The sequence below is a fragment of the Protopterus annectens genome, chromosome 14.part0, assembly GCF_019279795.1.
Source record: "Protopterus annectens isolate FY-2018-M chromosome 14.part0, PAN1.0, whole genome shotgun sequence".
Classification (NCBI taxonomy): domain Eukaryota; kingdom Metazoa; phylum Chordata; order Ceratodontiformes; family Protopteridae; genus Protopterus; species Protopterus annectens.
This window is the reverse complement of record NC_056748.1, coordinates 238,081,739-238,097,449: the sequence shown is the minus strand read 5'-3', so window position 1 is coordinate 238,097,449 and position 15,711 is coordinate 238,081,739. Positions and strand designations below refer to the sequence as shown.

Genomic DNA, 15,711 nt, shown 5'->3' with positions numbered 1-15,711 from the left:
TTGAAACTGTCATTCATTTTTCTTACCTGCAGAACATTAATGAAGTTTGCTATCTCTGCCCCAACTACACGAACATTGTTGGACGCCTGTGAATATGTGCAGTGTGATCCACCCTGCCAATCCACACATAAGCAGTTGACATCTTCCACTTCTACTATTTTCTGTTGAATAAAAGTTAAAAAGAAAACAGTAAATCTGTGCCAGTGTAAATTATATATCTAAACTGCACAGTTTAGTGATAGTCTGTATTTTGGAGATTAATAAGTGCTAAATTAATCCTGGTTAGATATAGCTGTATGTGTAAAAGAGAAATGAAAAATAATTTATAGTTTTCAGATTTCCTTTATTAGTAATGCACAACATACTCAATGCTGACTCTAAAGTGAGTCTCAACCTATTTTAAAATATTACTACTGATGTATAATCTGACATAGTACAAGAAGAACCACTGAACATTATTATTGAGACACACTAAGTATATAACTTCATTTTGATTAGATACAAAATATAAAATTAAAAAAATCAGTGCTTCTTTGTTTTTCTTAAGTTAATTGATAAATATTAAAACAATCACAGAAAATTAATTTCCAAGATGGCTGCGCAGTGATCAACAGCTCAGTTTCAGCCCTCCCAGTGTGAAAACTGAAACTGAAAAGTAAGAGCCGGTGATATTGTAAGCTTGGGTAAAATTCAATTACCAGCTAATAATGTACACCACCAGCAAAAAAGAAATTTAGAGAACCTGAAAGAAAATCAAACAGAAAAAAGTGAAGAGAAAACACTGGCTGTGAAGAATCCTGCAACTATTCAGTAAAAAGCAGTTCAAGCTTCAGCTTTGGTGCAAGAGATGACTTTCAGCAATTTAGAGGAAACAATAAATCAAACGTACTCAGATGTGATTAAAATAAATGAAACATTGAAGGAATATATTAACTCAAATAAAAGGCTGGAAAATTAGAAGAAGCCTTGACTAGCTATTCAAATGAACTGATAAAACTGCAAAAAATCAGAGGATAAAATAAAGAAAAGGCTGGCTAAGTATTAGGCTTCTCAACAAAAGCTGTTTCAAAAAAATAGTTGTGCTAAAAGACAGAGTACACAGAGAAAACCTGAGATTGTCTGCTGTACCAGAGAAATTGCAAAGAACAGAGTGTATTAATTTTATGAAAGCGCAAATAAGCAACTGAACTGGTATTCCACAGCAGGGTTTATTAATTGAGAGGGCATATTGAGTGTATCCTCCAAACCCAACAATGAGAAAGCAGCTAAGACCTGTATTAGTAAAGATGCAATTATACTAGCAGAAAGAGTTGGCCCTGATAAAACTGTGGCAGAATGAAAAAGTATTAAAAATTGGCAAATGACTATTTACACTAGGTAAAAGAGAACAATTTTTTTCCTCAGGAATCATGGAATATCAAGAGGCATGTGTGAGATTCAAGCTGTTGTACCAGCTGTCTTCAGAATATTTTTTCCTGTAGGATTTAGGGTGTTTTTGAATGCAAAACAAACTAAGGTGGAAATAGAAAAAGTTTATCCAATAAAAAGTGAGCCAGTAAACAGAAAGGGACTCTGATTCTCATTCTTCCAGTAATAAAGTTCATAGAGAGACATAATCAGTGAAACCTTTTCCAATTTTACAATGGAAAATGCTTGAGAGACAGTAGTTGACTAGAAGACTCAGAAGTATCTTGGGCTTGAACCAGAGTCTAGTTTTGGGGGGTGGAAAAGAACAGAAAAAACAGCAAGACTGATAGTAGTGAATAAATGGGATGCTATAAAGCAGCAATCACTGTTTACAAGAAAAAGTGCCTGAGAAAGATTACTCTTTTGCTGACTTTTCTAAACTTGTAGTTGGATTGTAAAGCATATACCCCACTTTATATCATTTATGTTTGGAAGGACACTAAACAGAAAAAACAAATAACTGTAAGTAAAACAATTTTTGTTCTTATTAGTATTCATATACATTTCATGATATAAACTGCATGTTATATAGTTAAGCAGTTTTGTATAGTGTGTTGTCGGGGTAATTTAAATGTGGGTGGGAGAGACTTTAGTGGCTTTTGTATGTGTTAAAGGAATTAGAGTAAAGTACATTTTTAGTTGTAAGAAACAGAGGCTTTACAGATAACAAGAGAATATAAAAGGATGGACAAAAGCAAGTATAAGTTAATATGTTGTGATCTTGGGCTGATGATGATGATGGATGGGGTATGAAAGTATACTAATCATATGTAGAAATAAAATTATTTAAATTATTTTTAAAAGAGTATATGTCTAGAGTAACATCCTTGGCTAAAGCTATAAATTAGTGTTTTTTTTGTGTATGTGTGTGTGTGTGTGTGTGTAGATTTGAAAAATAAGACCAAATTATGAAAACTGTGAAAAATACTAAGTTTTTTGTATCTGCAGAGAGATTGATTTCCTTTTTCCATTAGCAAATGTTTTAAGTAGGAGTCAAGAAGTTTGCAGCTGAAGCCAGTTGTACATTTTGCTCTGAGTGAAACTGACAAAGATTCCTTCATGCATGTGCAGAATTGTTAGCTTTTACATGGAGTGGAGCTGTATGCAGGTATATGCAATTCATCTTGAGAGTTCTGAGCATTCTTTACTGTGGGAAATGAAAATTTTAAATATACAAAAACTTCAGTAAAAAAACGCAATTAGAAATTATGGGAAGTAAATAAGGGATAACAGTAACCATAGAAGCCTTAATACTGTACTGCATTCAACTGAAGAGTGCACAAATTATAGGTTCATAGGTTCATAGATTAGTACTAAGCTAACTGCCCTTGCGAGCCATTTTAAGCCTAGCCAATTATCCCTTTTGGGACTCAAACCTTGCACCTTGTGTTTGTAAGGCAAACACCTTAACCATTAGGCCATCCTCCCAACCCCTTTTATTTAAAGATAGCCAGTGCACTTTTTCTTAAGGCTAAAAGTTAATATTTTCTGAAAGAATAGAAGCTAATTTTTCACATCTGTGAGTGAATAAGAGACAAAGAAAGATCAAACAGCAATCAGTGTAAGTGGGAACACAGGCCATAACATGCACTTTAGCAAGACTAACTTTAAGTTTAGGTTAGGTATTCCCTGTGAGTGCAGCTGTTGATTTGGGGCAATTGCTCCTATCTGGAGAGTTAAACATAATGGTTTGAAGTTATGTATAGTTTTGTGTGTTTGTTTTAAGTCAATAGTGGATGTGGTGTTCTGAAAATATCTTTTTTTTTGTTTCAGGGTTTTCATTAAAATAAAGAGTCTTGAGAAATGGGAAATAGGTTCAAATGAAGATGAGAAGAACAACTGTATAAAAGATCAGCCTGACAGACATTAGGGTATGCATATAAGACAAATTAAAAAAAATGTTATATATGTGGGAAAAATAACTTTTTTATAATGGCTATGCTATCCATATTATCTGGAAACATAAATGACCTTACAAGTATAGACAAAAAGAAAAGTGCATTGAATTATATTAAGAAATGCAAGTGCAGATAGCAATGCTGCAGGAGACATATTTAGAAAGAAAAGAGCATGTGAACTTGACAAAAAAGAGATTCAAGATGGATATTCAGCAGAATATCAAAGGAAAGGGGTAGTAATAATACTGAGGGGCTCCAATAGTGATAGAAGAGGGAAAAATATAATAGTGCTCAATTTATGGTAGTCTGGGGCTATTGGAAAGGAGGAAGATTATGCTGACAAGCATTTATATTCCAACAAAAACTGATATAAAGCTTAAGAAAACTTTGGGAGAAATAATCAGCTTTCAGCAGGGAATAGTACTTATAGGTGTGGACTGGAACTTGATTTGCAATAGTGAAGATGTATGTGGGGGACCCAGAAGGGAAATATAACAAAAGAAGATAGATTTCTGCAGACATTTATAAAAATATTTGTTATGGGAGAGGTGAATTCAGCAGTAGGAACTTGGACAGAATTAATGTATTATTCCTTAAGGTACAATAACTGGACTAGATTGTTTAGAACATATATTTCACAAGAACACGTCTATTTAATTGAAGGCTTTGACACGCACCAAATAACTATTTTAGATCATGCATCAATAAAAACTATGATAAAATGCATGGTAATAAATAAAACACTGGTGCTTTCTTATCTACTTAAAAAGAGAGGAATTTAAGGAATTGATAGTGGAAATTATTAGAGAATTATTAGGGAAGACAGAAATTTCTTCAGAAGTGAAAGCTGATTTTAAAAATAGGATAGAAATAAAAGAGGATGCGTTATGGTTAAGAAGTAATAAGAATTATTTAGAGAAGCTGACAAAGGTTAAAGTATTACAGAACAAGGGGAATCTCACAGAACAATAAGAGGTGCAACTGAAGGGTGCTAAAGAGAAAATAAGGGAGTATTTGGATATCCATGAATTTAGAAATATTGCTCTTAAGTAACTATTTTGATAACACTATTGCATGAAAACTATAAGAACAATGACTTAGACAACAGAAAGTAGAAAGGGATGACTCCAAACCTAGGGAGCCTATGACAAGACAAATAAAAAGAGATCCTGCAGAGTATGATAGATATTTTGGAAATTTTATGAACATCCATATAAATCAGAGAAATACAGAAATCAAGAAAGAGCAAAATGGAAATGTTTATGGAAAACCTAATTATGCTAAGGTTGAAGGTAGGTGAGGGTCAACAACTAACAGTAAAGAGGAGATGAGATAAAAATGATAATGCATAATCAATCTGCAGGAAGATCTCCAGGAACAGATAGTATTTCTATGGAAGTCTGGAAGTTTGGAGGGAATAAAGTGATAATGATCTGGGAGAATTTAAAAATATTTTAAAAGGAGGGGAAGCACCAACATATAGATAGAAAGCTCTGATGGCTTTTTACCTAAATCTGCTAAAGACCCATTAGGCCAAGCTTCATCATTAGCCACCTTTTTCTCATTTTTTACATGGGGTCAGGGTATTGCACTAACTGTCACCATCTCTCTTGATTCAATGCCATACTTCTGCCTTCTTTGACATTCATGCCTGACTGTTGCAGATTTTCTTTCATACAATCTATCCACCTCTTTGCTGGATGTCCTCATTTCCTCTTACCTCCTTCCTGTCTGTCTCAAATCTTTTTCAACTGATAGTCTTCTGATTTTCTGCACATGTGTTTGAACCACTGTAATCTGTTCTCTTTTATCTTTTCTGCAATTAGAGCTACTTTGGATTCTGCTCTTACATCCTCACTTCTTCGTCTATCCCACAGTCTGCATCCTACCACCCTTCTCAGGCACTTCATTTCCATCACCTCTAACTTCATCTGCTCTGCCTTTACTGCCCAGGTTTCTATACCATACAGTAGTACTGGTTGTACCACTGTCTTGTACACCATACTTTTCAGCTTCTTTGGCATTCTTTTGTCATAGACTATACCTGAGCCTCTATGCCAGTTGGTTGCAGATCCTCTGATTCTAGCTTTGACCTCTTCATTCAGACTTCCTTTTTCCTCCTCTTCCAGATACTTAAAGCTATTAACCTGTTCCAATATCTTCCCTTCTATCTCATTTCTCAGCTTCTTCTGATTTCCCCAATTTGCTGCCATTACCACTGTCTTATCTGTGTTTAGTTTCATTGGTTCATAGGTTCATAGGTTCATACTAGGCTATCTGCCCTAGGGCATTTACAAGCCTAGCCAGAGTGTGTTTGGCTTTCACCACCCCTTGGAATGAGTTTACTGTGCCCTTTTTAAGGTTGTGTTTACTGTGCCTCTGTCTAGTAGTGATACAGAAGTGATCCCCAGGGTAAACCTACAATCTCCCATCCACTCATCAATATTTTTCTTGAAGAGAGTCAGTGAGGGGCTCTGCCTGACATGGACTGGGATTCTATTCCAGAGTGAAGGGAGCCTCTGGGTTATGAATCTGTCCCTCCAGCATGTCCTATTTATTTCTGTGCTGAGGTTCAAGTCACTCGATCACGTAGCTCTAAGGGATTTGGATTTTCTGAGGTGGAGCATGTCCATTAATTCAGGGTTGGACATGGCTTTGTATGTCAGGCATAGATCACCTCTGAGTAGGTGGTATGCAACTGAGTAGAGCTGGAGTTTCTTTAGCTGAGCAGAATATGGCATCTGTTTGAGTCCCTTGATCCTCTTAGTGAGGTACTTTTGAGGTCTTTCTACTTGCTGCAGGTAGAGGGTAAGGTACATCCCAAATGGGGCATTGTACTCAATTATGGGCCTGATGAGAAATGAGTAAAGGGGCACAATGACCTCCCTTGATCTAGATGTGAATTCTTTCATGATAAGGTGGGCTATATAGAAGGTCTTCCTAACCAGTTTGGCAATGTGGTTGTCAAAAGAGAGGTTACTATCAACTTTGGTCCCCAGGTCCCTAATTACTTCTTCTGTACTTAATGGATTACCTCCTATGTGGTAATTTGTGGGCACTTTGTTTTTGCCAAAGGGTATAACTATACACTTTTTGGCATTTAGTTTAAGGCCATGGATCTGGCACCAGTTATCCATCTCTATGAGACCCTTTTGGAGAATGCTTGTGTCAGCTGGAGAGTCAATTATGGCACCCAGTTGGCAGTCATCTGCGAACTTGGTCAGCCACAGTCCTCCCGTGTTATGCTGTACCTCAGAAAACTATATTCCAAATAAGAGAGGTCCCAGGACTGAGCCCTGTGGGACGCCACTTGTAACTGGTTTAGAGTCTGACATGGCTGCAGCAATTCTGACCATGTGGGTTCTGTCCTTGAGCCAGTTTGCAACCCATCTTATGACATAGGGGTTTATATTTAGGCTGGAGAGTTTGTCTACGATGCTCGAGTGGGGTATTGTGTCAAAGGCTTTTGCGAGGTCTAGGTAGGCTGTGTGGACCACCTTACCCTCATCAATGGCCTTGGTGACTGTTTCAAAGAAATCTACCAGGTTCAGGAGGTAGGATCTGCCCTTGACAAAGCTGAATTGGGTAGGATTCAGTGTCTGTAGGTCCCCAATGTCTTTGTTTATGAGCTCCATAATGATCCTCTCCATAGCTTTGCAGACCAGGCTAGTCAGGCTTATGGAGCGGTAGTTTCCAGGGTCCATAGAGGCACCTCCTTCATGGAGTGGGACTACTGTTGCTGTACGCCATTCTTTGGGTACACATCCTGTAGTAAGGCTAAGATTGAATAGCAGCTTTATGTAAGGGTATAGCTCTTCTTGGAGTTCATGTAGCATGCAGCCCAGGACACCATCCAGTCCCATTGATGCTGTGTTTTTTGCTTTGGAGAGGGCTACTCTCACCTGGGCATCTGAGATGTCAGGGAGGCAAAACTCTGCTGGGATAGATATTTGTCCTTTTGGGGGGGGGGAGAAGTTTGTACTGAACCTGTCTGCCAGGATGTTGGCAATGTCTGAGGGTTCAGTGTATCTTTTGTTATTATGGACTAACTCTAAGCATATCTGGGAGTTGCCACCCAGGTTTCTAACATAACTAAAGAAAGCCTTATGATTATCTTTTGTTGCTTGTGCAATTTTTCTCTCAAAAGTGGCTTTGGATGTTTTTATGAGTGATCGTAGTTTTTTGCTAGTACTGATCAGAGATGCCTTCCCTTTTAGGGATTTTGCTCTATCGTGTAGTAGCTTCCTACTTCTGTTGTATAGCTTATTTAAGGCCAGGGTCCACCAGACAGGATGCCTGGCTTTGGGGGAATGGGTCTTGGTTTTATTGGGATTGCATGATCCATGCATTCCTGAAGGTGTCCATATAATGCGTTTATAAAGGTTTCAGCAGATAGGGCCATGGTTTCCACTGGCGAAGGATTCCACTTTGGTTTTAAGAAGTGTGAAGTTAGCTTTTGAGAAGTTCTTTACTGTGGTCTTTTGTGCTGGGGGTGTGGGCGGGATGTGGATTTCTAGTGAGATTAATTTATGGTCCGATCTTACCAATGAGGGGTATACTTCTGGTATGGAACATTGTGTTCCCATGTTGGTGATGATCAGATCTAGTATGTTTTCCCCTCTTGTGGGAGTGGTGACCAATTGTTCCATAGCATTTGAGTTTATGAATTCTAGGAACCTCTGGACTAGGGTGTTGGGGCTTGAGTAATGCTCTCAGTCTATGTTTGGATAGTTGAAATCCCCCAATATGATGGTGTTTAGAGAGACCTTCATATTCTCCAGTGTCTTAAGGAAGGCCGAGTGGGGTTCCTGAGTTTGAGAGGATGGTCTGTAGCATGCTACAAACTGAAAGGCAGTTTTGCCCACTGTTAGTTGCACATGGATGGTCTCTGATGCTTCGTGCAATGCCACTAACCTGGAGGTGTGGGTGTCCTTGATAAATATGGATACTCCCCCTCCTTTTGTGGTTCGGTCTGAGTTTTGGGGCCAAAAAGTATGATATGAGGTATAACCTGGTAGTGCTAGGGTGCTCTCGGGAGCCTTGAACCAGGTTTCTGTCACTGCATAGACATCGATGTTCTCCATAATGAGGAGGGCTTCGAGAGCATGCATCTTGAGGTTTAGACTTCTGGCATTGAGCAGCATTACCCTTAGGTTCTTTCTACTTGATTTTTCTAAGGAGGTGGGTTTGTCTTTTGAGCCTTGCCTAAAAAAGGCACTATGGGGGTGGCAAGAGCCTTTGCCAATATCCAAAATCCCAGGGGTGGCAGGTGCAAGCCGTCCCTTGCAAAGCAACGTGGCTTGTCGAGCATGTCATCCCAGGCAGACAGATACTGGATCCCCTTTGAATGACACCAATACTTAAGCCAATTGTTGAAATTGTTGAAATCATTTTGTCTTTATACTGAGGCATCATTCTTGGTGAGGGTAAGATGCTGCTCAAGGTCAGGATCATACCGGCCTGGGCTACATGATCAGAGAGCTCCTCTATGTCTTTTCATGTAGTCCAGAGAGGTATGTCTCAGGTCATTCACACCAGCATGGACAATGACTAAGTCATATTTGTATTTGATTTGGACTGACCTGAGTGCTTGTGTTATGTGGCAGATTCTAGCGCCCGACAGGCAGGACACTGTGACCTTTTCTTTGTTCAGCCTGGTGATCGGGACATCAGTGTGTCTGACTATAGAGTCACCTATTACAAGTGTATCAGGTATGTTGTTGAGCCTTAAGGGCTGTGGCTGTTTGGCACACTGACTTTGTGAGCTATGTGTTGCCTGTGTTTTCTTTTGGGGTAGCGGTCGCTTGGGTGTCTGCTTTGGAGGTCTCTGCTGTTTTGCCAGATTTTTATTTAGAGCCTCCGAGTATGTTTTTGTGTGTTTATGTGTTTGGTCAGCAGTTGTGGTAGGACTATGTGAGACTGGATTTGTGGTGTGTGTGGTTACCTTCCCCTCCTGGCTGGTTATGCTAGTACTGAGTCGAGAGAGCTCAGCCTCCAGTTTGGCTATATGGTTGCATCTCTCACATATATTTGTACTTGTTGGGAGGAGGAGAAGGTTGTCTGTGTACATGAGGCAGTTGTAACATTGCCTCAAGATTCCCAGATTCACCAGCTGGACTGGAGAGGAAACCAGTAACTGACCTTTGGACATGCAAGAATAGTATAGAGAACTCCTTTGCAACTGAATCTGAAAGGACCAATAGGGGACAAAGTACTCAAGGGGAGTATATGAGGATGTAGTGCTTATTTGGATTATTAGTGCTTCACTTATAGAAATTGCTTATATGAGCAAGTGCAGGGTTTTAGATTTAGAATAGAGTATTTAATTTGAGAGTTAGAGCAGTTCCAAGGGAAAAAGTGAAGAGTAGACTTTGTGGAGCCGGGAATAGTTTAAACCCGATTAACCAGTGCTGCCCGATGCACAAAATTGCGCAAAGCCACGCTAAGCGATTTTTATACTAGGGAGAACAAAAGGATAGAAATTAGCCCAATATGGCCAATGAGCTACAAGTTGCTGGGCTGGGACCACTCGTACAGGGACAGATAGGCTGCTCAGAGTTCCCTCTCTCACAGTAAACAAGGAAGCCACCTAACTATTCAAGTATAATATGGGGCAACACAGGAACCTTAACCACAGTCCTGGATTCAGCAAAGCCTGAAAACCGGACTAGATTAGTACAGAAAGGCGGGAAAGCAGGGAGATTATTTTTTTTGTATTTTTTTCTTTTTTCACAGATAACAGAAATGCAGCAACTTAAATAACTCTAAATGCACAGAGGAGGCTAGTGCACTTGAGTGTGTAGCCTACAGCTGTGTTAGAGATATACAAGCAAAAACGACAAACAGTAACTTTTTAAAGTGCAACAATGAATTTTAAGTACAGTAAGCAATGCAGATATCAGTAGGGTTCCACAGAAGCACTGAATAACCGTGTTCTCGGCGGAATTAGCGTTTCAGGGATACAACAAGAAAGAAACAATACTTAAACACTTCCAAAGTCTCTCTTTGTCTCTCGGCCGCTTGTAGGACTCTGCAGGGCACCACAAGGAGCTTTGCTGAGCTGTATACAATTATCCCATGGACCTTTTCAGTTTTGCATTCCATTCTGATATCCTTTGCTGATGTTCTTGCTCAGAGTCTGCCTGTAAAGCCACATCAGCTGCAAACAGCAACTTTGCTGATGTGTCCCCTCCAACCTGTTTGCTATTGTAGTCCATCACCAGTATGAACAGAAATGGGATCAGAGCTGAACCCTGGTGTACACCCACTCCCACTGGGAACCCTTCTGTGAAGCTGAACACTGTTCCAACTTGAGTCATTGGGTCCCTGTACATAGTATGCACTAATTCTACCAATGTTTCTGTGACTTGAAACCATCGCAGTACTGTCAAGATCATAGGACAATAGGATCATAGGATTATAGGATGTTACTAAACTAATGACCTTAGGGCCATTACAAATTTAACCAAGTTTTACCCTTTATTTCCATGATCAGCACCTATCAGCTCTGTCCAAGAGAGCTTTCTTGGGACCTTGTCATATGCTTTTTCCATGTCTAGGAATGGCCAGTTGGACTCTTTCTTCATCTCTAGCCATAGCCGACCATAGGCATAGGCCAACTAGGTGGCCGCCTAGGGAGCCGCTCTAACAGGGGCACTTTTTCAGTATTTATGTGGTGTAGATAGACCAGGATGGGGTCACCAATTGGTGTGGAGGGGGGGGCGCAGTGGAGCCCTTTTGCCTAGGGCACCAGTTGGCCTAAGGCCGGTCCTGTCTCTAGCATCTTCTCAACTATCTGTCTCACTGCAAACATTGGGTTAATTGTGCTGCATCCAGATCTGAATACAAGCTGCTCATCTCCCATCTTACATTCTAATACGCTGCATATCTGTTTATCAATCACCCTCTCCAGAACTTTCATGCAATGTGATAGACGTTTGATGCTTCTGTACTGCCCACAATTGTGGATGTCCCCTTTGTTCTTGTACACTGGGACAAGTATGCTTATTCTCCAATCATCTGGGGTACGCCTTTCTCTCCACACTATGAGTACCTTCAGCAGCCATTTCTCTCCTATGTCACCCAGCATCTTTTTCATACCTGCTGTGACCTCAGCTATGTCTGCTGCTTTCCCTGACTTCATTTTCCTTAGTGCTATTCATACTTCTTCTAGGCTCAGCTCCTCTTCTTCGGTCATTGTAGGCTGTTTCTAGACAGTACAGAAGCTGCTGTAAATACTCCCTCCTTCTGCCTTTGATGCTGTGGTTTAAGGAAAGGCTGGAATCAACCATTTTATGCAGCGTTGGACTCGTGATAGATATAAAGAAAAAAACATATGAGATGTGTAATATATGTAAACAGAAAAAAATATTGATATGCTTTGTTTTCTATTAATACATGTTTGTCTTAAGTGCTAATTTAATAAAGGTGTTAAAAAACAATATCAGAGAACAAATATTTTAAGGGTTATCCATACTTGACAGACAAATGAACAAAATATGCTAAAACCACTGTGTGTGTGTGTGTGTGTGTGTGTGTGTGTGTGTGTGTGTGTGTGTGTGTGTGTGTGTGTGTGTGTGTGTCCACATGCTCATCTTGTGATAGGGTGACACATTTCTCTACTCTGTATTGGTATAGTGTCCAGTTGATCAGCAGTCCTGAATAGGGTGAAGTGAGAAATCAGAGAACAAATGAATAGTGGGTATAAAAGTGTTTCAGACTTCCATCCAGGAATTATGTTCTTCATTTGAATTAAGGTATCCATGAGCCAATTCAAATATATACATATATATATGTGTGTACATGTAGAGCATCACAGAACGAACCAAACGACACACCACAAGTTCCAGGCCAGATGAATTCACTCAGTTTAGTACACAGGCTGATTTATTAAAATAAAAAATAACTTCTGCATTCAAAATTAACAGCAAAACTTCAAACTGTTATACCATTAAGAGCAAATAACAAATAGCTGGTGCCTCGGCTTTCAAAAAAGCCTTTTCAGAGTACATCTTACTACTGGTAGGCATACACTTAAATACATACATCTGATCAATTAAATAATCATCCAATTAAGAATTCACTAAAAAAAGCCAAGTTAGAAGGTTAACTCTTGATATTCTTTTTAACCTTCTTATATTAAATGCTTCCAAGAGAATTCCCCATGTAAGGCCCTTGGAAACATTGTATCATATTTTAAAATAAATATTGCTTCCTTCCTTCTTAAATGTTCCTTAATTTTTTCATCAGTACTAAACCTAGTATTTGCTTGTTCCAAAACAGTTGCCTACATCCCCTGTGGGTCTCCATTATGGTGTTCCTTAAAGTGCATAGCTACAGGACTCTGAAACCTTTGCTTTTTGATGTCCCTTATGTGCTCTTTTAGTCTTGCAGCAAAACTTCTGTTACTCTCCCCAAGGTAAAATAATGTACAAGGGCATTTTAAACTATATATAATCTTTTCACTGTTACAAGTGAAGGTGCCTCTTTTATCAAACTTTTTTTCCATTAATACTTTCAAAACTATCAGCTATGTATTTACATACTGTGCAATTGTCACATGGAAAAGTTCCATGCTTACCATTTTTTATATTTTTTGGTCTCTCAAATTTTCCATGTACCAACATGTCCTTGAGACATCTGCCTCTTTTATATGAAAAACAGTTTAACATGTTTAGGCAGGATTTTTCTTTGTGTATATAGGACCAATAATACCTAACTATTTTCTGTAATATATTAGAATATAAAAATGAGTATACTTAGACACAAAATATTTCTTTCTTTTTCCTCTACATTCTTTTTTTGCATTATTGTGTTCTTTGCTTTATTCGCTTTTTTGTTCATTACTTTATTATACCCCAACCATACTTTCTCTGGCTCATAGCCCCTTTCTATAAACATATTAGCTGTATTTTGAATTTCCTTCTCATATTCCTTTCCATCACTGCATAAACGTTTAACCCTGACCATTTCCCCATAAAGAATAGAAGAAATAGTGTGGGGGGAGTGACAACTCGTTCCATGCAACATAAAGCTTGGTTGTCCCATTTTTCTAAATATTTTAGTTTTAAGTTTACCATCTTCTTGCCCTTCTATTGTAATATCTAGATAATTTACTATATTTCATTTTTGTAACCTATCAGACTTGATCTCAAACCTATTTACTTGCAGTTCATGAACAAACTTCTCCACCTGTCCATAACCCCCTTGCATAAAAAATCAAATCGCAAATGTTTCTGTAAAAATGAGCAACATGTTTTCTAAAAAAAAATCATTCTTATACACATATAGATTTTCATAGAAACCCATAAATAAATTAGCATATGTGGGGTCAAAAGCTGTCCCAATAGCTGTCCCACATTTCTGATGATACAGTGAGCCATCAAATTCAAATATATTTTTTTCCAAGCAAAACAATGTCAAGTCTATAATATACTGTGCACTGGGGATTTTCCCCAGAAAACATTCTATAGCTTCTATTCCATCTCTGTGTTTAATACTGGTGTACAGGGTGACTACATCTATCACTATAAAAAACATGACCTTCTGCCATGTTATTTTCTTTACTTTATCCAAAAAATCAAAACCGTCTTTAATATATGAAGGTAATTGTATCACCTTTTTTAAAAAAATCGATGCAAAAATCATCCCAAATTATGGGTTACATAATTGCAAGCATATACAAAGGGGTGACCTGGAGAGTTAACCAAGCATTTATTTATTTTAGGCACACAAAAAAACTTTGCCAGCTCTCTACTTTTATTTAAGAACTTATTTTTAACATCTTCATGATGAAAATAATTCAGTCTAACCCCTTTATGTATTAATTCTTCAAAGTTCTTAATCATCTCCATATAAGTTAAGAATCCTACTTTGTTATAAATTTTGTCATTTTCTAGATGCTGTAAACACATATTTACATACTGTGCATAATGCATTATTACTAGTTGCTCCCCCTTATCTGCAGGCTTAAATATGAGTGCCTTCCTTTCCCTTAAAATTTTTATTAAAGTGACCAATTCTTTTTGTATCATATCATATTGAATTTCATTTTTAAAAAATGTATTTCACTCTTGCTCTATTGCATAATTTAACCATATGATGAAACATTTCAATTTTATCACACTTGAAAGGAGGCATAAATTTACTTTTATAAGTATCAAAATTACTATAAGTATTGTATTCTAAGTAAGAATTACAAGAAAAAAACTTTCTTCATTACTTGCAACATCTACAAAACTTACATTGTTCACGTGCTTCTAAACTTTGATTTCCATAGACATCTATTAAATGTAACTTGCGAACAAAATTAAATACTTCCCCCTTTAACTCATACATTTTGGGAAGAGATGCTGGGATAAATTTCAAACCCCTATGTAAAACATTTTTTTTTTCATTGCTAATAATGCACTCAGACAAATTTACAATATATTCAAAACCACTCACATTTATTTTATTAGAAAGTCCCACTTTATTATATTCATTTTTTCCGTTTGTTGGTTCAGGAATTATATCCGGCACCACACTGTTGATCTTGCCATCTTCTCTTCTTATTCCCTTGTTGTAACCCAGGTTGGTCACGAAAATGTCTGTTGAGATACCCTGGATTCTGTCCCTTTGGGAGCCGTGGGTGGACTTCCCATTCTTCCCCTTCACCTTCCGCTGATGAGGCTCCACTTTCAGCCGATGTATAATAATTCACAGGTTGTTCAATTACCTTGCTCTCCTGGAACCTGCTTTTTGTTAGTTTTGGAAAAAGAAACGAACGCTAGTTTGCGTTTGTAATCCCGGATGTCTCTCAACAGTTTTTTTTTTTCTTTTTACGATCAATGAGCTCTTTCTCATAAGCCAACAATTTATCATTGACACTCTGCAAATAGCCTTCAAAGGCTTCCTGACTGATATTACTTGCAATATTTGAACAAGTTTGTTTAATTTCAGATTTCGGCTTAGCCTTCTTCAGCACATCTCTCTCCACTAGAATGCTGACCCACTCAGCACTACATCTGTGCACTACTGTCATCCAGCATTCATGAAATGCTATGTCAGCTTCACTGGTCAAATCAAATGGTGTAGAGGGATTCTGAAAGGCTGTGAAGTCTCTAGGTGTTATATACAATTCTTGATATCTATTAAGACTCCATAAGTTGAAAAAAAAACAGACGTCTCTTTGAAAATCAATCTCTCTGCTTTGTCTAATAAATTTTGCACTTCAGGTATTACAGAAACATTCCTTCTCTTACCCACTGTTAAGAATGGATTCACTGACCATTTCTGCCTGCTTTAATCCCATCTCGAATATATACCTGTAGCGGACTCTGGATTCGGAGCAGAAACATCATTGCCA

The 15,711-nt window shown here is 38.2% G+C and overlaps 1 protein-coding gene across 1 annotated transcript in view; it reads right to left on the bottom strand.

Moving 5' to 3' along the window:
- The window catches only part of LOC122788927 (pancreatic lipase-related protein 2-like), a 264,799-nt gene that overhangs the window by 195,525 nt on the left and 53,563 nt on the right, over nucleotides 1-15,711 (bottom strand). The window contains exon 5 of the mRNA XM_044055961.1: nucleotides 27-161. Within this exon, the coding sequence (XP_043911896.1) occupies nucleotides 27-161 (135 nt within the window). The remainder of the gene's footprint in view (nucleotides 1-26; nucleotides 162-15,711) is intronic.